Source organism: Desmodus rotundus, chromosome 6 (assembly GCF_022682495.2).
Source record: "Desmodus rotundus isolate HL8 chromosome 6, HLdesRot8A.1, whole genome shotgun sequence".
Classification (NCBI taxonomy): Eukaryota; Metazoa; Chordata; class Mammalia; order Chiroptera; family Phyllostomidae; genus Desmodus; species Desmodus rotundus.
In genome coordinates, this window is record NC_071392.1 from 57130642 (window position 1) to 57152116 (window position 21475).

The window sequence follows — 21475 nt, forward strand, 5'->3', positions numbered from 1 at the left end:
TTTAACCCATGAAGTCATTAAGGCCCTAGCAAATTACATTGCAATTGCCATTAATTACACCAAGCACGCTATAGCTCTTATTTCTGAAAGTTTTGCTGCAGAATAAAATGGCATTAGACTTATTCACTGCTGCCTCAAGGGTGTCTTTATTATTCTGTACACAGAGTGTTGTCTATATATTCCCGAGAATGCCAACAATGTATCCCAAGCATTAATTTCAGCTCCTAGGGTAGCATTGATTTCAGCTACCCTAGGAGCTGAAATCAATTATATATAAGCCATAGCTTCTGACCCCTTTATGACATGGTGGGACTCTTTAGGTTCTTGGTGGCATTCCCTCATCCTAGGTCTCTTCAGTTTCTGTCTTGTGCATTTTGTCTTGGGGTGTAGGCTTTACTGTGGTATATGGATGCAATGTGCCAAGATGCTCACCACACAGGTCCCCTATCAGAAGAATTAATGAGAAGAATGTGAGGTAGAAGAGCAATTCTGGGGTGGAGTGTGAGGTCAATGGATGTGGCCCTTTCCCTTCCCATGACTGAGGGCTGATCAGGGGGCCCCTGACCAGAGAAAATGTTTATTATTTTGGAAATGGAATGTAACTTCCTTTTTAACCCCTTTTGGGAGTGGCTTCCGGTCCTGTGACTGCTCTTGATCTTTTCTTTACACTGAGGTAATGTAGTTTAGAGTCATGCATAAGACATGTGCCTTCTTTGTCTGGGACCCCTTAAAACAAGTTTCGGACACAGGGGGGTGTGATCTCTCTTACACCAACCTGCTGTCATTGGTGCACTCCCCTGTAATGTGAGGAATAAATGGCATGTCCACATCTGCTAGTCCTCTGGGTGTTTTCTTCAGAATATCATGAACACTTAAGCAGCTGCCAATTTGGAATTCCTGCATTACAAACATCAATAACCTTTATGAGAAATGTTCAAATTGTCAAGTTATCTCCATTATGGAACTGAGATAAATATTTTTAAGCCAAATTGATGCTAAGTCATTAAAAATAATGAGGTGAACATCCTGGCAATGCATTGAGGGAAAGAAAGATCCTTTACTGTACTCTGGTGATATTGTGCTAATTTAGAAACCATGAATGATGGGTTTTGGCAGAGGTTTTTTTGTTGTTGTTGTTCAAGCTTCTGGTGTCAACCTAAGAAAACATCCAAACCTGTAAGAATTTTTGTGAGTTTATTTGAGCCAAATGGTGACAATTGCCAGGAAGCAAAACATCAAGGTATTGAAAAGATGCTCTGGGAAAAGGCAGTTTGGCACCTTATTTTATATATTATAATCAAGAGGAAACATAAGTAGCTTACACGAAATCCATTGGTGATAGACTAGTGAGGTGGGAGAAAGAAAAGAAAAGGTTTGGGGGAACTCTGTGGTTGTATAAAAAGTAAAATGTTAGACACATAGTTCTTTTACATAGGTGTGTACAGGATGGTTAACAGTCAATAATTAACATGACAAAAGTAATGTGGGAAAAAAAGGAGATTACTTTGTTACTACAAAGACTTGTTTATCAAGTATGTGATTCTAAATGCAAAAACTCAGTTAAGGTAAAGATTGATCTTTGTTAGGGAAAAAATATCCTAACAAATGGTATGCCCTAGGACAGGGTCCTAGAACATGACTACCCACCATCAACTGCTTTTAGTTAAAAATTTTTAATTTCAAACCATTCTGTGTGGTTACTTTAGGTCTCTGAGTTTGAAAGGCAGCCGTAGAGGCCTTCTTTGAGTTTGCCAGGTTTGGTATGTGGCCCCTTTTCATCCACACTGGTCAAAAACCTCACATGGTTGGTTGGTTTTGCTGTTTACTACTGCAGCTTGCTTAAGTGGATTCTTAGAGGATTTTTTTTTATATAAGAAGAAATACTAATTAGAGTACAAAATCTCCTGGAGAAACTTGTGCTAAGCTTTCTGCATGGATCCTTAGCTGAAATTTTAAAAGTGGTCTGTTTTGAGCTCATCTGACTGGAAGAGTTAAAGTTGTCAGGCAAACAGTAGACGTCTCACAGGAAATGTGGAGAGGAGGCTCTGGAGGACCCTCCTTCCTTCTTTCCTCTCCCCATTGGGAAGAAGAAATAGAAGACCTCTGGGGAGAAAAGGTATGAAACCAGAAAAGCTGACATTCCTTCTGCCTGTCATCTACCAGACCCAATAAGCAGAGACTCTTTATGGACAATTTATTCAGAGGGCTGGCAATCTGAGAAAATGGCAGGTATGTATCCTAACAGACCATCTTAAATTCCATTTTAAACTGATGCCTTTTATAAGGAGAAGAAAAGTGTAAGTAAGGGGTTTGGAATTCAGGGAAAAAGTTGATCAGATAAAATCTGCAGCATTCTTTCATCTGTGCCCTGGGCGGTGGTCTTTATCTGTGTCCTGGGCAGTGGGAGTCTCACCCTGGAATACAGTGTGGCTCAGATACCATCTTGATTACTTGCAGTCCTCCTGAGGCACAAAGGTAGAACTGCTTATGGTTTCCTGGAGTCAAGGTGGGCCATACCTTCAGTTCCTGAGACAATAGTTCTGTTACATGCATTAATTACTAAGCTTATTAGCTATTACCTAAAACTAAAAATTTTCTAATATTTGAGTCAGGTACAGCAGGTGGAGTTCCCTTTACATCTTTCAAACTTTCCACTTCTGGAAATTTCTGGTTGTGAGAGAGAAATCAACGCATAGAGGTTGGTGAGTGATGTAAGATCCACTGAGAAGCAGTTCATCTTACTGTGTTTGGAAGTGGAAGGGGGAAGAGGTTTTGGGAGATCTGTGCTCTGGTCTTAAATAAAGAACCTGGAGTCAGGGCCTACCCTTTGTTTATTTTAGAGGAGTACTGTATTTGGGGCATGGGAAAGACGATTTCTCTGAGTGTGAAAAATGTGCTACATAGGGAGTGCTAGTCAGGAGAGTGAGAAGAAATAAATAAGCATTGTGAAGAATGCACTTAGGTCATGGAATCACAGACTATGGAACATACTAAAAAACACTGCATATTATGTGAACACATATAGGCCAAGTATAGACCAAGTGCACTTAGATTTACATATATGGAGTAGCTAGGAACCGACAGTGACCAGCATTTCAGTTCTGTTTGCATCTTGATTGGCTGCTCAAAGAGGGCTTAGTCTTCCTTTCAGTTCCGGCATTCTGATACTATGTGCAGTTTAATATAAACCCTGGTTTGAAAGCTAGGCTTGCCCAGCTATAGTTTTTCTGGGGGGATATTCATCCTTTGCATTTGTAATTACGATATATGTGTCCTGTGTTTGTGGTGCAAATACTAGACAGTTCCTGGACATGTGTCTGTGAGTGTTCATAATTGTATATAAGGTAGGTGGGTTAAGTGTGTCTAACAGAGGTGTAGAACATCTGTCATAGGGTACCTACTGGGGAGTTTATACCACATCCTTTCTCAACACACTGTTTTCATATACACAAAAGAGCTGATGGGCCGGCGGAGCTGGTGCTTGATATGCCCAGTACTCTGCTGGGTTTTGAAAGGAAAGGGCCTGAGGTAACAAGAATCAATGTACATTTATGGCTGGGGCTGGGGCGGAGGGGAGGAGTGGTGGTGTGTGGGAGGAGCCTGTAGGGTGGGGCAACGCTAAAGAGAGCGAGCCCGGTTAGTGGTTGGTTCGGGAGTGTGGTACCCACAGAGGAACAGGCCAGGAGGGAGGGGATGCGAGCTGAGGAAGCGATGAAGTGTGCTTCGTTACCGTGCATCAAGCGCCGCTATTAGAGTCGGAATACTGTGCGTCTCTGACCCAGCGACCCTTTCCTCGCTCACACCACTCAAAGACCCCCACGCGCCCTCTGCCCTAGCAGAGGCCACTGCTTGCCTAGGGCACCTGGAGCTCAGCGACAGCGGGTGGGTACCCTGGTCCCTTCCCCAGGTCCCCGCGGCCTGGCGCACCCTGTAGGGTGCGTGTACCTCGCTGGCTCTAATCTACGCCCTGACAGGAGCATGATCTGTGCCCAGGCCTGGGCTGCCAAGGTAAGCTGGTGTCTTTTGGGACTCTGCTTGCAGCCCCATTCTCCTCCCTTCTTTGGGCAGCTTCTCTCTCCCTCGCGAGGCCCGACCGTGACCTCCCTCCCCAAGGCCCGGGATCTACCCTCCTCCCCACCCTCTCGCTTCTCCCGGGAGCTTAAATTGTCAGTTTGGGGCACGCTGCTGCTAGGGTCCCGTGGGCATTGTCGGGTGTCAGTCCGGGATTGGGTACAGAAGACACACCCGGCCCTCCTGTAAGAGACTGAGAGAAACAAAGAAGCCCCCAAGCGGGTTTGCCGCGCCTCCTCCGCTTCCGGCTCGCTCCCAGAGTGGAAGGGGTATCCGAGAGGGGGCGGAGAGACCTACGTAATACCCCCTTCCCAGCCCACACCCAACACTGCGTACCAAAGCTCTGTGTTTGGGTTTTGCTTTGGGCTTCCTTTTAGATAATTGTGTCCCAGGCAATACCCACGGCTAATGGTGCGAGCACCCATAGCCTCCTCACCAGTTTGCAGATGCTCGCTCTGGGGGCACGTGGCAGATTAGGCCCTTGCTTCTTTGGGTGGTGGCTGGCGTGGAAATGCGCAGTGTGGGTGCTCTTTCAGCACCTCCCAGTCCCTAGCTGGCGGTGCCGCTCAGCGGAGCCCGCTACAGGAGTTTTAAGAGAGCAGTGGGTCTTGTTACCTAAGATAAGCGACCTGCACACTGGTGGAGAGGAGCCCCCGAGGAAAACGCGTCTGGTCCATTTTGGCTGAAGGTGCGCTTCGTTTTACCCTACATCCCGGTCTATTACAATGCAGCAAAATCCAGGGGCTCAAACAATGTGGCTCCTCTGTACCCACTCTCTTCCAGTGACTTTTGATTGCTCTGTGACTTTGATGTTCCGGCCACTTGGCCCATTTGAGGAATGTGGGTGGGTGGTCTGTCTGTCTTTGCATACAGAATATGGACACCATAACTTCTCTGCTGAATTTAAGCGCGTGGGGGGAACTGGCAGGGACTCAGACTGCAGATGTCAGGCTTCTTGTGGTTTCAGGCACGGCCTGTCCCAGTCTGCATTAGGGGGCACCAGAATGCATGTGATGAATATTCCTAGTTGCTGAAGATAGTATTTGTCATTGCTGAAGGGATTTTTTTCCTTCTCTTGGGATCTGCAGTGGTGCAGTTCTTCCTTGTTTTTATTTTTACTCTTTTAAAAGATAACAAAGCTATCTTCAGCAGAAATAGGTATAGGGAGATAAGCATAGTTTAAAGACTAAGGGAGGCATCTTGACATCTTTTTTCCTGGGATTTAGGAGATCATGCCTTACAGGAAAAGGCCAGCCTATAAAGACCCCAGCAGTGTCATTGTCCAAGACAGCACAAAGCAGGCAGTCAGGCCTGTGTTTTTCATCAGTGGACTCACTCTAGCTTTGCCTATTACAGTAATTCCTTCTAGATCAGGAATTCATTTTGAAAACGTGTGTTGTTCACTAATAAGGGATTAGAGTCCACATGCTTACCCTGGTATAATGTGTGTGTATGATTGGTAGAGAAATAGAGTGTAGTATAACTACCTTGGTGCCCCTTCTTGCTTCCTATTCTGGAAAGTGGTTTTGGAAAAATGTAGTGCTGTTTTAATTTCTAAACCTACAGGATTTCAGAGTGCTTAATTTCACAGAGCATGTTCTGACTAATTTTCAAATCCCAGTTTAGTGCAATTGATAGCTTTGTGAAGTGACAGTTCTGTTTTTGCCTGGGGTATTTCATGAAGGCAAATTGCCTAAGTTTGTTCAGATCATATATGTTATTGGCTTGGTAGGGAGGTCACATGTTGAACTGGAACAGTCTGTAAATGCATCAATACAGAGGGACTGCAACTGCTCTGATTTGTTTGTGTAGCATCATTTGATGTCTTTTACACTTCTGACTTTTAAAGATAGATGTTTTAAAGGATCACTGTAAGCTTTACCTTCTCTGATGTTTGCATTGGATATGACTATTATTATAGAAGATGCTAAAAGACCAGCTGTGATCATGGGAAGACAAGCCTCCTCAGTCCCTTCTTTATCTGTAATGTGAGTAAGTTGGACTGACAATCTGATTTGTGTTTCCTTCCAGTTCCAACACTGTGTGATGGTGTGTGATAACGATAGAAGAGTAAAAGAAGTTACCCACTTTAGCAAAACAAATGATTGATTATAGCCCAAAATATATAAGCAAACCAGGGATTGATTCTAAAATTTATGGTTTATATTTATACCTGCAGTTTTTAAAAATCCCAGTATCTGCATTTTTCTCATAAATTAAATTAACCAACAACTGAAATAGGTCATTTTTTAAATCCACTATAGCAAAGATTTTGTGAGGGTTTGTGGAGAGAAGAATGTTCAATTAATACAATAGGATAACAAGTTTTCTCTTTCCTCATCTTTTGTGGATAATTGAGACTGTAGCTTATTTCCAATGGTTTTTGTTTTGTTTTGTTTTGAATGAAAGACTCTAAGTAGCTATTTCATTCCACAGAGCAATTGACAATAGCATCTGCTTGTTATAAAAATGACTGAAGCAACAATTATTCTAAATAGGCAAGCAAAGTGTTTCATGTGATTACAGTATTTTGTACAATTTAGGGATAGTTGAGATATTTGGTCATTGGTTTGTACTTATTTACACAATTTGCCACAGAAGTGTGCTATTTTATTTTTTTTTAAGTTATAATCAAAATAACATCCTGGAGTACTAGTACCTCTTAGCAAAATAAATCATTGCTCCCTCCCTTTTTCCCATGTCTTTTGCACTTGCCCTATTGTAGTTACCTGAGTTGTGAATGGGTCACAGCCTGCTTGCCTGTGTCTTGATGTGAGTATCTTGAGGACAAAAACATTGTTAAATTTCTCTCATATTCCAGCACCTTGAACTTTGACCAGTCCATGGTTTGTTCTCAGGAAGTTGACTGAGTGGATTTCAGGTCATAAAAATACCATCTACTTGTTTAAGCAGGAAGTAGGTGGGAATTCTTCCCTTAGTGAGAGAAATAGGCGAATCAAAGAGGTTATGTAAGATGCTGAGGAGAATCTGCAAGCTAGGACTCCCATCCAGGCCTCCTACTACACTGCCTCTGAGAGAGGTTGCACCACACCCACAGTAGAAAATAAGGTAGACTGCAAATTCTTATGCTGCAATTTGGGTCCTTTGGTTTTTTTTTTTTGTTTTTTTTTTGTTTTTTTTTTTTTGTTTTTTTTTGGGGGTTTCAATTGTTCTTTTTTTTTTTTTTTTTTTTTAATTGTTATGCAATTACAGTTGTATGCCTTTTCTCCCCATCCCTCTACCCCACCCCAGGTGAACCCACCTCCCTCCCCCCTCTCCACCCTCCCCCTTGGTTTTGTCCATGTGTCCTTTATAGTAGTTCCTGTAATACCCTCTTCCCACTATCCCCGCCCCCACCCCCCACCCCCGCCCTGGCAATTGTTAGATTGTTCTTAACTGCAATGTCTCTGGTTATATTTTGTTTGCTTTTTTCTTCTATTGCTTATGTTCCAGTTAAAGGTGAGATCATATGGTACTTGTCCCTCACTTCCTGGCTTATTTCACTTAGCATAATGCTCTCCAGTTTCATCCATGCTGTTGCAAAGGGTATAAGCTCCTTCTTTCTCTCTGCTGCGTAGAATTCCATTGTGTAAATATACCATAGTTTTTGGATCCACTCGTTTGCTGATGGGCACTTCGGTTGTTTCCAGTACTTGGCTATTGTAAATTGTGCTGCTATGAACATTGGGGTGCACAGATTCTTTTGGATTGGTGTTTCAGTGTTCTTAGGGTATAATCCCAGCAGCGGAATTACTGGGTCAAAGGGCAGTTCCATTTTTAGTTTTCTGAGGAAATTCCATACTGTTTTCCACAGTGGCCTCACCAGTCTGCATTCCCACCAACAGTGCACAAGGGTTCCCTTTTCTCCGCATCCTCTCCAACATTTGTTTGTGGATTTGTTTATGTTGGCCATTCTGACTGGTGTGAGATGATACCTCATTGTGGTTTTAATTTGCATCTCTCTGATGGCTAGTGATGCTGAGCATCTTTTCATATGTCTCTGGGCCCTCTGTATGTCTTCCTTGGAGAAGTGTCTGTTCAAGTCCTTTGCCCATTTTTTAATTGGGTTGTTTGTCTTCCTGGAGTGGAGTTGAGTGAGTTCTTTATATATTTTGGAGATCAGGCCCTTGTCTGAGGTATCGTTGGCAAATATGTTTTCCCATACTGTTGGTACTCTTTGTAATTTGGTGCTGTTTTCTTTAGCCATGCAGAAGCTTTTTATTTTGATGAGGTCCCATTTGTTTATTCTTTCCTTTATGTCCCTTGCTTTAGGGGATGTGTCTGTGAGGATGTTGCTGCGTGGAATGTCTGAGATTTTCCTGCCAATGTTTTCCTCAAGGACTTTTATGGTGTTACGGCTTATATTTAAGTCTTTTATCCATCTTGAGTTTATTTTCGTGTATGGCGTAAGTTGGTGATCGAGTTTCATTTTTTTGCATGTAGCTGTCCAGATCTCCCAACACCATCTGTTGAAGAGGCTGTTTTTGCTCCATTTTATGCTCCTGCCTCCTTTGTCAAATATTAATTGATCGTATAGACTTGAGTTTATTTCTGGGCTCTCTATTCTGTTCCATTGGTCTATGTGCCTGTTTTTATGCCAGTACCAGGCTGTTTAATGAAACTGTCACTGTTTGCAGACGACATGATAGTGTACATGGAAAACCCTATAGACTCCACTCAGAAACTACTCGACCTAATAAATGAATTTGGCAAAACAGCTGGATACAGAGTCAATACCCAGAAATCAAAGGCATTCCTGTACACCAGCAACGAAACTGCAGAAACAGAAATCAGGAAAAAAATCCCATTCGATATAGCAACAAGAAAAATAAAGTACCTAGGAATAAACCTAACCAAGGAGGTAAAAGACCTGTACTCAGAAAACTACACAACACTGAAGAAAGAAATTAAGGAAGATACAAACAAATGGAAGCATGTACCATGTTCATGGATTGGAAGAATCAACATTATCAAAATGGCCATACTACCCAAAGCAATTTATAGATTCAATGCAATCCCTATTAGAGTACCCATGACATATTTCACAGATATAGAACAAACATTGCAGAAATTCATATGGAACCATAAACGACCTCGAATAGCAGCAGCAATTTTGAGAAAGAAGAACAAAGCAGGAGGGATCACAATACCTGATATCAAACTGTATTACAAGGCCACTGTGGTCCTTTGTTTTTTAGTTCAATGACTTTTATTGTCCATTTGACAAAATCGATCTGATATCTGCTCTGTTCTGTAGCCTTTTTCTGCCCAAGCACTCTGTCTTCTAACCTGCAAACAGAAAGGGTGAGTGCCTTCTGCCCTCCTCCTCTCCAAGTGCTTCTGAAACAACCCAGCAGTTCCATCAGAGACAGCCATCATTCCTGGCTAGCTCACCCTGATGGAGTCGCCCAATAGGCAAATTTCTGTCTTAACGGGAGTTACTTATAGACAGACTGATTCCTCCCTGCCTCTCTCCCATCACCTTCTTCCTTTCCATACTAAAAACAAAACAAAACAAACAACCAAACAATCAAACAAACAAACAAAAAAAGCAGGACTGGTGACTGTTAGGAAACCAGGAAGTCCAGTACCCATATGCCCTTTCTGTGGTACAGCCCTGGGCATCTTTGATGTTCATGGCCTTTTAGAGAAAACAGTGTGAAAAGTTCAATATGGCTTTTTTCAAGTCATTTTTCTTCTCTGAGGTTTAGTTTCTTCTTCTTGGTGAGTACAAAGGTCACATCTACCACCATGATTCTGTAATTATTTTTGTTAGTTTATTCAGTTGAGCCAATTAGAGGGCAAGTAGTATTAGTGATAACTTGAGTATATATAAAGTAGAACTACTTAAGGCTCTCTTTGTCAGCCCCTGGATTATCTAATAATCACTTTGAGTCCTTCGTTAATGCCATTTTCAGTAAATATAATAATTTTTCTTATTTGTAAGACTAGATTTACTATACTAAGAAAAAGATTTGTAGCATTTCTTGTTCCAAAAAGCATACAATCCCCAACTCCTATATAAAATATTTAGAACTTTAGGGTTTGATAGTTAAGGTTCCAGTACCTATAGTAAAGCACTTTTATTCTCACCTTTAGTGTGTTTCATAGTGTTTTGAATAACTCGCAGTCAAAAGTGTTCCCTGAGATTTATCCCTTTCCATTTCATTTTGCTTCCTCATTTTGTTTTCCCCCTCCTTTCTTAATTCCATTGACCTCCTGTCTCCTTCATAAAATACATGCCACTAGTATAACTGTCCATCCACCCCACCACGCCCCACCAAATGCAGGAGTCATAGCCTCATAACCTTCCTGGTCGTCTCAGACTTTTCTACTTTCTTCATAAATATTGCTTTTCAAGTTTAGATATGAGTATAACAGGCAGAGCGTTTCACTGGATGATTTCCTTTATAGCAGACATGTATTTCTCTTGGACTTTCTGATCACCAGGTATTTGTATTTTAAAGTCTCTTTAAATACTTTAGGAAACAGCCCTGGCTGGTGCAGCTAAGTGGATTGAGCGTGGGCCTGCAAACCAAGGGTTGTCGGTTAGATTCCCAGTGGGGACACATGCCTGGGTTGTGGGCTGGGTCCCCAGTGGGGGTTGCTCAGGAGGCAACCACACATTCATGTTTCTCTCCCTCTCTTTCTCCTTCCGTTATTTTCTCTCTAAAAATAAATAAATAAAATCTTTAAAAAATACTTGAGGAAACAAAGCAGGATATAGGTGATTTATATATCCCATACAATAATGTTTGGATATATGGGTATTGATAAGTGGTTGTCATATTCTGTGACATGGTCACTTCAGGGAAAATAAGTGGTAGGTGCATGATGTCACTGTTTTAGTGGCACGGTATCACAAAGACCATTGAGCTCCCACGTTACTAGAAAAACATCTGGATCTCCGTAGCAACAAATGATGTGTGCTGTTAACATTAATTCATAATCCACACGTTTCCTGATTTATTGGCCCAAAGCTTGATGTTCACAGAGGACTGAAAAATAAGGATATAGTGTACAGACAGGCTCTTCTGGTATTATCAGGCATCTATTGTATTGCAGTATTTTTGGGAGAATTCAGTGAATAGAACTTGAAGCCAGTTTTGGTGTGGGGGGTGAAGGTGGGGAGAGCTGGAAAGAGAAGCCATCTATGCCCGATGGAGATGCTGTTATGGAGACTTCATTTGGAGTCCCTTTCATGTATTTAGTGGGACAGATTTTCTTTTTCACACTTTCTAGATCTATTTGTATTACACAGCTGTCAGGGAAATATTGTATGTATGAAAGGGGGAAAAAAGACCAAAATTCACACCCATGGCCAGGGATGGTAATTTAATTATTTTGCCCTTAAATCGACACCCACTTAACTTGCTCAAATGTTCACTGCTTTTGCTTTCAGGGTATAATAAGTTAACAGCAGTTTGAGAAATAGGATTCTCAGTCTTGCACATTACTAAAGTTCACAGATTCAGGTTAATAAGATGAAAAAAATGGGGAGACTAGAACTAAGCATAAGACCTTGCTCACCTGCTGTCAGTATGAGAGATAATGAAACTCATTCGCCATTCCTCATCTTTCTCCCTATGATACACTGACCAGGGGGAAAAAAAGCAACCAACTACGGGACACATCAATAGATTGTTATCATTCAAAGGACTTCTCTTTTTTCTTTACTATTAGTCATAAGTCCTTTTACCATCAAAATTTAAAGCTAGTTAATTAGCAAGTCTTTTCTATGTTTTGAGCACAAGTAATATTTGTGAAAATAGGACTTTTGAAATTTGAGAAAAAATAATTTAGAGTTTTGCCTGCCATTTTCCCCTCCTCCATCTCCTCAGTGTTGCTTCTGTTTATCAGATACAGGAGCTGTATGTAAAGGGGACGACAAGAAGGAAACTGTTGGCACACAAATGCAGTGTAATATGGTAACACTTTATAGATCTCCTGACCCCACACCCCCCAGGGCATTGATGTTCTGTTTCCTTTTATGAAACACACCTTGAAAAGTTGTTTACACTCTCCACTCTCCATCTCAGCATATAAAGACACATTTTATCATGTAATGTTTGATTTAGACAAACAATATATTTAACATATATGTAAATTATGGAAAAATTAAACAAATGCCTGCCACGCAGCCTGAGGCCAGAACAGCATGAGTTTATTTTAAAGTCCCTTTGTGCTGCTGCCTCATCTCTCCTTCTGCCTCTCTGAGAGCACCTACCTAGGTTCCTGTCCCCACCTGTCCCATTCACTGCTCTCATGAAGGCCACAGGCAGTCTCTGCCTTGTCAAATATATATAAGGTCAGTTCTCCATCCTCAGCAGCCTCTCACACTGTGCACCATTCCCTCTTTCTCAAGCTCCTGGCTTCCAGGACATCAGATTCTCCTGGTCTTCCTGCCACCTCTCTGGATCTTCTTCCTCAGGCTCTCTTGATGGCCCCTGAATTTTTATCCCTAGTAACCTCTACTGAATTTTGACCTCTACATGATGGAATTCTGCTGGGTTTTGCTCTTAGATCTCTTCCTTCTTACCTGCATCCTTGTCTTTGCTATAATACTGCCTCCATGCTGATGATCTCAAGTTGATTTCATCAGTGTTGACTCATTCCCAGAATGCTACCATAGACAGTCAGTCAGAGCACCAGGAAGTCTCTCCTATTGGCCAAGATGGCACCTGGGGAGGTTCTTACACTGAGTATGCCAAAAGCTAGAAAGATAATTGGATAGGAAAAAAAGCCCTCCCCATCCTATCCTTGTAAGAACTGCAGGATTGAGGAGGAAGGGTAGATGGTCTTTGAGACAGTTGTCCATCATTCTGTCTGGTCATGTGGCAACTGAATCAAACTTTTTCTTTTGAACCAACATCTGCTTCACAAGTTTGGCTTTCTTTGGGGCAGACAGCCGAACCCAAATTTTTTTTTTCTGGTTCCAAGAACACTAGACTTGAGTATGCCATTGTCAGCATCTTCCCTTGACTATAATCTTAAATTCATATGTGTAAACTGCCTACCCCCCCGTTTTCACTCCCTGACTTTCCTTCCAGTATCCTCCATCTCTCTCATTCCAGATGCTCAGTCCAAATGTATCCCCTGATTTCTCTTTTTCACCAAAATCTGGTTTTCAGCAAAATGCTCTCCCTTTCTCTCACCCCCTCCATCCAGGACAACCACCCCTAAGTAAGCCACCATGATCTCTTGACTTTTACACTTATTTTTAGTGAGTCTCCTGCACTCCTTGCCCATCTACAATCTGTTCTGTGTATACCAGCCCTAATGATAATTTATTATTTCAAAAAATGTTGACTAAATATCTACTATGTGTCAGGCATTATTTTAGGTGTTGGCATATATCATAAATACAACATACAACAGCCACAATGCCTATTATTTCTTTGTCCCTAGTCCTTCAATGTTTCCATCCTGCTCAGAATGAAATCCAAACTCCTCATTTGGCTTACAAGGTTCTGCATAACTGGGCCTCCAGCTCCTGCCTCACCCGTCTCCTTGCTCTGCTTACCAGCCCCCAGTCCTCAATCTCCTTCTTCCTAGAACATTCTAGGCTTACTCTCATCTCACATGCTGGTCCCTTGATCTTGGGGATATCTCCTAGCTATCTGCAAGCTTGACCCATTGGCTAATGAAATGTTATGCCTTCAGAAAGTCTTTCTCTGAAACTCCATTTATAGTGTGCTTTTGTCCATCTCCTGGTTTTTATTTTCTTCACACCAATTAGCACCACCTGTTTGTTATATATTTTCTTGCTTATGTGTCTATTTTCTGTCTTCCTTCCTAATGTGTAAACATCCTAGAGCGGGGACCTGTTTATTTGCTTAGGGCCTGGAACATAATAGACACATTGTTTATGAGATCAAATCCCTTTAGGTTCTGCTGAATTAGAGTTTGGATGGTATTTTTAGGTCTCTGGATCCTTTAAAAATATTCTTTTTATTTTCCATAAATTACTTCCCCTATTCCTTGTCGTGGGGGGGTGGTTTGGGATTCTTCATTACTGCTTGAACATTTTGTTGGTACTGAATCTGTAATTTATCCTAGTTGTGTTCTGTAACACTTAAAGTTGGAGCTTGTCTTTGCTTCCTCTTCAGCACCCAGGAAGTCACTCAATTATTGTTGAGTTAAATCACTTACTTGCTGTTGTTTTTATTGCCAGAACTTGATAAAACTGTTGTCTGCCCTTTAGTGTCTGCCTTGTCTGGGCCACACTGACTTTGTCATCTTGAATGTGGGCATGTCATTCCTGTGTTCAAAACCCTTGGGAGTCACCAAAGTCTAAAAAATAAGTCCTATTTGGCCTGTGTGACTGTAGCCAGCCATGTTTCCTTTGCTATAGCCAAATGAATCTTTTTTTCCCCATTTTTCTAAATAAGTTCTGTGTACCTGCTTATAATTATGTATTTTTCCTTATGGCTATATTCTAATCTTAGATTCCTTACCCATCTGTAAGTTTATTCATTTAAAACATCTAGCTTCAATCCTAGCAGAAGCCATCACTCAGTTTCCCAATAGGAAGATATGTTTCTACCCCCCCCCAGAGTTCTCCTGTGATAGGTATTATTGTATGTCCTTACTAATGGGTCTGCCTTTCAACCTTCCTAGTAGATGATGAGATGGCTTCCCAAGGTTAAGGGCTGTGTCACATTCATCTTCTGAATGGGACATTTATCCCATCTTCTACCGCAATACTTCTCTGAATATTAAATGAATAAGTGACCCAAGGAACAACCTAATAGTTGAGAAGGTCTGCATGTTATTTCTTCTAGAATGACATTATGCACAATGTATGTATCAAAGGAATGCATATCATAAGGTTAAGTAAAAGTTGGAAGAGGTGAACTCCACAAGAATAGGAATTTCTACCTGCTTTGTTAGTTGATTCTCCTGAGTTCTAAGAACAGTGCTAAGTAACAGAACTCAGTAACTAAAGACTAAATGAAGTTTATAGCTGGATGATATCTTAAATTTCTAATATCCTTGTTGTATATCCTTAAGGAGAAAACCTCTCATTTAGGAGATGAGAGAAGTTTTCCTGAAATGATGCCGTTAGACATCTTCTGGAACCCATCTTCTCCCTGCCCTCCTGCTCTGCCATGAATAGTGTCAGACCTGTATGAAGAATGCCCAAGGTGATGCTCTTACCAATATCTAAGTAACTTCCTTCTTCAGGAGAAGCCTAACTTTTTGGACTTTCTAAAAGAAGCAACAGAGTAGAAATTTCTGAATTTCAAAGGACTCAGAGAATTTTGAAGGAGCTCAAAGAAAGGAACTCCTTTCTTTGTGTTGTGTAGTAATCCATTGTATAAATGTACCACAGATTTTTTTTTTCCATTTCTTTTTTATTGTTGTTCAAGTATAGTTGTCTCCATTTTTATCCCACTACCCCACACATCCCTGTCTCCCACCCTTGAACCTACCCTCTTTGGCTTTGTCCATGTGTCCTTTATACATGTTCCTTGATGGCCATTATCCCCAAATATCCTTCTCCTCCCTCCTCTCCAGTTACTGTCAGTTTGTTCTTTCTTTCAGTGTCTCTGGTTGTATTTTGCTTGCTTGCTTGTTTTGTTGATTAGGTTTCACTTATAGGTGAGATCATGTGGTATTTCTCTTTTACTGCCTGGCTTATTTCATTTAGCATAATGCTGTCGCGAAGGGTAGGAGCTCTTTTTTCCTTTCTACTGTGTAGAATTCCATTGTATAAATGTACCACAGTTTTTTGATCCACTCGTTTACTGATAGGCACTTAGGTTGCTTCCAGCACTTGGCTATTGTAAATTGTGCTACTATGAACATTGGGGTGCATAGGTTCTTTTGGATTGGTATTTCAGGGTTATTAGGGTATAATCCCACCAGTTGAATTGCTGGGTCAAAAGGCAGTTCCATTTTTAGTTTTCAGAGGTAATTCCATACTGTTTTCCACAGTGGCTGCACCAGTCTGCATTCCCACCAACAATGCTCTAGGGTTCCCTTTTCTTCACATCCTCTCTAATACTTGTTTGTTGATTTGTTTATGATGGCCATTCTGACCTGTGTGAAGTGGTATCTCATTGTGGTTTTAATTTGCATCTCTCTGATGGCTAGTGATGCTGAGCATCCTTTCATATGTTTCTGGGCCCTTTGTATGTCCTCCTTGGAGAAGTGTCTGTTTAGGTCCTTTGCCCATATTTTAAGTGAATTGTTTATCTTCTAGAGTGGAGTTGTGTGAGTCCTTTATATATTTTAGAGATCAAACCTTTGTCTGAGGAATCATTTGCAAATATATTTTCCCATACAATTTGTTCCCTTTGCATTTTACTGATGTTTTCTTTATCCATGCACAAGCTTTTTATTTTGATGAAGTTGAATATTTGTTTATTCTTTCCTTTATGTCCCTTGCCTCTAGGGCACATATCACTGAAAATATTGCTGTGTGGAATACCTGAGATTTTCCTGCCTATATTCTACTCCAGGACTTTTAAGGTGGCATGACTTATATTTAAGTCTTTTATGCACCCTGAGTTTATTTTTGTGCATGGCGTAAGTTGGTGGTCCAGTTACATTTTTTGCAACATCTCCCAACATTCTTTATCGGATAGTTTACTTTAACTCCATTTTTTCTCTCCTGCCTCTTTTGTTGTATATTAATTGTCCATAGACACTTGGGTTTATTTCTGGGCTTTCTATTCTGTTCCATTGATCTATTTGTCTGTTCTTATGCCAGTACCAGACTGTTTTGATTACTGTGGCCTGACGTATAGCTTGATGTCAGATATTTTGATCCCTCCTATTTTGTTCTTCCTTATCAAGATTGCTCAGGCTACTTGGGGTCATTTATAGTTCCACATAAATTTTTGAAATGTTTGGCAGAGGCTCCGAGGCAGCGATGCCGGTGACTCCCTCCTTCCATCCCTCCTATTCTGTCCCTCCATGCGTCTGTCCATTTGGCCTCGTCCGGCCGGCAGCATGGCTGGCGTCAGCTTCAGCGGTCACTGCCTGGAGCTGCTGGCTGCATATGAAGAGGTAATCCAGGAGGAGAGCATGGCCTACTGGGCTCTGTACACATGTGAGGATGGCTCAGATGACCTCAAGTTTGCAGCTTCAGGAGATGGGGGCTTGTAGGAGCTCTCTGGCCACTTTGAGAACCAGAAGGTGATGTACGGCTTCCACAGTGTCAAGGACTCCCAGACTGCTCTGCCAAAATATGTGCTCATCAACTGGGTTGGCAAAGATGTGCCTGATACCTGCAAATGCGTTTGTGCCAGCCATGTGGCTAAGGTGGCCGAATTCTTCCAGGGTGTCCATGTGATTGTGAATGCCAGCACCATTCATCGATGAGGGTGCCACTGGGCAGCGGGTTTCCAATGGGCTGGTAAGGCTCTCCAGCCCTGTGCTGCAGCAACTGTGACAGCGTGAGGATGAGACTGCTGAGCCAGTGGGCACCACCTATCAGAAAACTGATGTGGCTATGGAGATGAAGTGGATTAACTGTGAGCAGTTCTGGGAGTAGGCTAAGAAGGAGGAAGGGCTGAGGAAGGAGGATGAGTGGAAGAAAGCCCCGGATGAGAGACCGAGGTTTGAGCAAGAGCGAATGGAGCAAGAGGAGCAGGAACAGAGCACTGAGAGAGGAAACAGCAGATCCAGGAAACAGCAGACTTTAGAAGCTGAGGAGGCTAAGAGGAGTTTGAAGGAGCAGCTTATCTTTGGCAACCAGCAGTATGAAGAGGTAGAGACCCAGATGAAGAAGTCAGAATCTGAGGTAGAGGAGGCAGTGGCCATTATTGCTCAGCGGCCTGACAACCCACGAGAGTTCTTCAAGCAGCAGGAATGAGTCGCATCGGCCGTGGGCAGCTGCGATGTGTCCTCGCCCTTTGGCCACTGACCAGGCAGCCACCTGGACAGCCACTGGAGGATGCCGCCCACCCCTATACCCACCTGGAGCCCATCTGACTCCAGCACAGCCTCCACTTCTGTCTCTGAGCAGATCAAACGGGCCCTGGATGAGTTCATGTCCTCTCAGCCTCCACCACTGCCACCCCCACTCCCACAAACCCAAGAGACCCAGGAGCCTGGCCCCCACCTGGATAGCGAAGGGACCAGCAAGGAAGCTAGAGTTGCAGCCCTGCAGGCCTGGACTGCCTCTGTGGAGGAGCACCCTCGGGCACCGGAGCCTCCCCAGGGTCAAGGCAGCCCCATAGAGGTCTTCATGTTCATGGCAGCTGCGGAGGAGGCCATCCTGGCTGCCCTTCTAGAGTCTGCCATAGCAGACCCCAATGCAACCGACACCCTGTCAGCTGCCACTATTGAAACCAACACTGCTGCTGCTGACACCGCTGTTGCCAACACCGCCACCCCTGCCTCTTCTAGCCTCATCAACCTATGGCCTGGCCATGGGGATGGCATCTCTGCACTCCAGGCTGAACCTAGGTCTCCCACGGCACCGTTAGGTTCTGAGGTCACTCTGGTGGAGGTGAGGGGGCTCAGGAACTAGTGCCACCAATAGGTGAAGTCTGTGCCAACCTCCTCAATTTTGATGAGCTGCCTGAGCTGCCAGCCACCTTCTGTGACCAAGAGGCAGAAGTAGAAGGGGAGCCCCCGCCTGGTGCCCAGGCCCCAGCTCTGCCTTCCACTCTGGAGGAGCTGGATCGGAGCCTGAACCGGAACTGGAGTTAGAGCCTGGGCCCCACCTGCTGACCAATGGCGAGATCACCCAGAGGGAAGGGACTCAGGCCAGTGAGGTGTACTTCAGCCAATCACAAGAGAAGGATACACCCAATCAGAAGATCTATGTGCAAAGGCTCTGCCTTCTGTGTTCCACAATAAGCCTCCAGAAATTGACATCACCTGCTGGGATGCAGACCCAGTCACCTGCTCTGGCCTCTGCCTAAAGGCCTTCCGTACCTGCACTCAAAGCAGCTCCATCTGGGACCTGGGAATTGGCCGCTTCCCCACCCGCAGGGCCTTTTACAGCTTTTCTTTGTTTTTGTTTTTGTTTTAAGTTTATGGGAAACTTGTACAGTTGACTGGCTTTCCTTCCATTGGTAGTTGAGATGCTTTTGCAAATTCCACCTCCTCTCTGCCCAGTCCAGATTGTAGTGCTTAGTCCCCCTGCTCACTCAGCTGGTGGGGGTGGAGGCCTCACCCTGCTTGGGAAGGGAGGTTCTCTGGTGGGAAAATGCTCCCCACCTCTTTTCCTAGCTTTATGTTTTTTTTGAAAAATAGCACTTAGTATTTTTGTATCTCTGTCCAGGGCTTCAGATATTTTGCACAAATTTGAAAACATGGCAATAAATGGCTTGCCAGTTCTGGATCCCTGAGGGGGGTGTGCGATTTTTTGAAATGTTTGTTCTATATTTGTGAAATATCTCATTGGTATTTTAATAGGGATTGTACTGAATCTATGAATTGTCTTGGATAATATGTACATTTTTATGATGTTAATTCTTCTAATCTATGGGCATGGTGTATGCTTCCATTTGTGTCTTTCTTTCTTTCTTTCTTTCTTTCTTTCTTCTTTCTTCAGTGTTGCATAGTTTTCTGAGTACAGGTCTTTTACCTCCTTGGTTAGGTTTATTTCTATGTACTTTATTTTTCTTGTTGCTGTAGCATGTAGGATTTTTTTTCATGAATTCCATTTCTGATATTTCATTTTTGGTGTACAAATATACCTTTAGTTTCTGAATATTGACTTTGTATCCCACTGTTTTACCAAATTCACTTATTAGGTCGAGTAGTTTTTTGGTGGAGCCCTTAAGGTTTTCTCTGTACACTATAATATCATCTGCAGAGAATGACAGTTTTGCTTCCTCCTTTCCAATTTGGATGCATTTTATTTCTTTTTCCTGTCTGATTGCTGTGGCTAGGACTTCCAATGCTCTGTTAAATAGAAAGCTAACACCCTTGTCTTGTTCCTGATCTTAGTGGGAAAGCTTTTAATTTTTGCCCATTGAACATGATGTTGGCTATAGGTCTCTCATATATGTCCTTGATTATGTTGAGCAATGGTCCCTCTATTTTCACTTTACTGAGTGTTTTTATTGCAAATGGGTGCTGTTCCTTATCAAATGTTTTTTCTGCATCTATTGATACGATCATGTGATTTTTGTCTTTTGTTTTGTTTTTGTGATGTGTTACAGTTTTTTATTTGTGAATATTGGACCATCCTTGCACCCTTGGGATGAATCCCACTTGATCATGGTGTATGATCTTTTAAATGTATTGTTGCATGTTGTTGACCAATATTTTGTTGAGGATTTTAGTGTGTATGTTCATCAGTGATATTGGCCTGTAGTTTTCTTTCCTTGTTGTGTCTTTATGTGGTTATGGGATTATGAGGATGCTGGCCTCATAACAAGACTTTGGGAGTCTTCCATCTTCTTGAATTTTTTGGAGTAGTCTGAGAAAGATATGGGTTAGCTCTTTCTTAATGTTTGATAAAATTCTCCTGTGAAATCATCTGGTCCAGTATTTTGTGTAACGGGAGATTGTTGATTACTGCTTTGATTTCACCAGCTATATTATTGGTCTGTTCAGGCTTTCTGCTTCTTCTCAGTTCAGATTTTGAAGATTACAATCTAGAAATTTGTCCATTTTACCCAGGATTTCACATTTCTTGGCATATAATTGTTCATGGTCATTTCCTACAATCCTTTGTATTTCTGCGGTATCAGTTGTAGTCTTTCCTCTTTCATTTCTGATTTTGTTTATTTGGGACCTCTATTTTTTTTTTTTTTGATAAGTGTGGTTAAAGGCTTGTAAATTTGTTTGTCTTTTCAAAAAATGAGCTTCTGTATTTATTGATCCTTTGAATTGTTCTTTTAGTCATTATGCCATTTAATTCAGCTCTGATCTTGGTTATTTCCTTCCTTCCACTCACTCTTGGCTTTGTTGTCATTCCTCCACTTTTTGTACATGTAAGGTTAGGTGATGTATTTGAAATGTTTCTTTCTTTTTTATGTTGGTCTGTATCACTATGAACTTCCCTCTCAGGACTGCCTTTGCTTGTCCTATTAAGTTTTGGGCTGTTGTGTGTTGATTTGTTTCCAGAAACTTTTTGATTTCTTCCTTGATCTTATTTTGACCCATTCATTGTCCAATAGCATACTGTTCAATCTACATGAATTTGAGTGTTTTTGAGTTTTTTCCTTGAGGGTAGTTTCTAGTTTCAGGACTTTGTTGTCCAAAAACATACTTGATATGATTCCAATTTTCTTCAATTTGTTGAGGTCTGTTTTGTGTCTTATCATGTGGTCTATTTATGAAAATGCTCCATGTGCATTTGAATAGAATGCGTATTTTGCTTCTTTGGGTGAAATCTTCTTCATATATCACTTAAGTCCATTTGATCTAGGCCATTGTTAAATGCCACAATATCCTTCTTGATATTTTATTTGGAAGATATATCCATTTT

General features: G+C 42.1%; 1 protein-coding gene and 1 pseudogene across 1 annotated transcript in view; both read left to right on the forward strand.

Moving 5' to 3' along the window:
* The first annotated feature begins 3594 nt into the window (after positions 1-3594).
* The window catches only part of HECW1 (HECT, C2 and WW domain containing E3 ubiquitin protein ligase 1), an 803434-nt gene continuing 785553 nt past the window's right edge, over positions 3595-21475 (forward strand). The window contains exon 1 of the mRNA XM_045193075.2: positions 3595-4008. Within this exon, the coding sequence (XP_045049010.1) occupies positions 3979-4008 (30 nt within the window). The 5' untranslated portion in view covers positions 3595-3978. The remainder of the gene's footprint in view (positions 4009-21475) is intronic.
* LOC139440995 (drebrin pseudogene) lies at positions 17032-19063 on the forward strand (annotated as a pseudogene).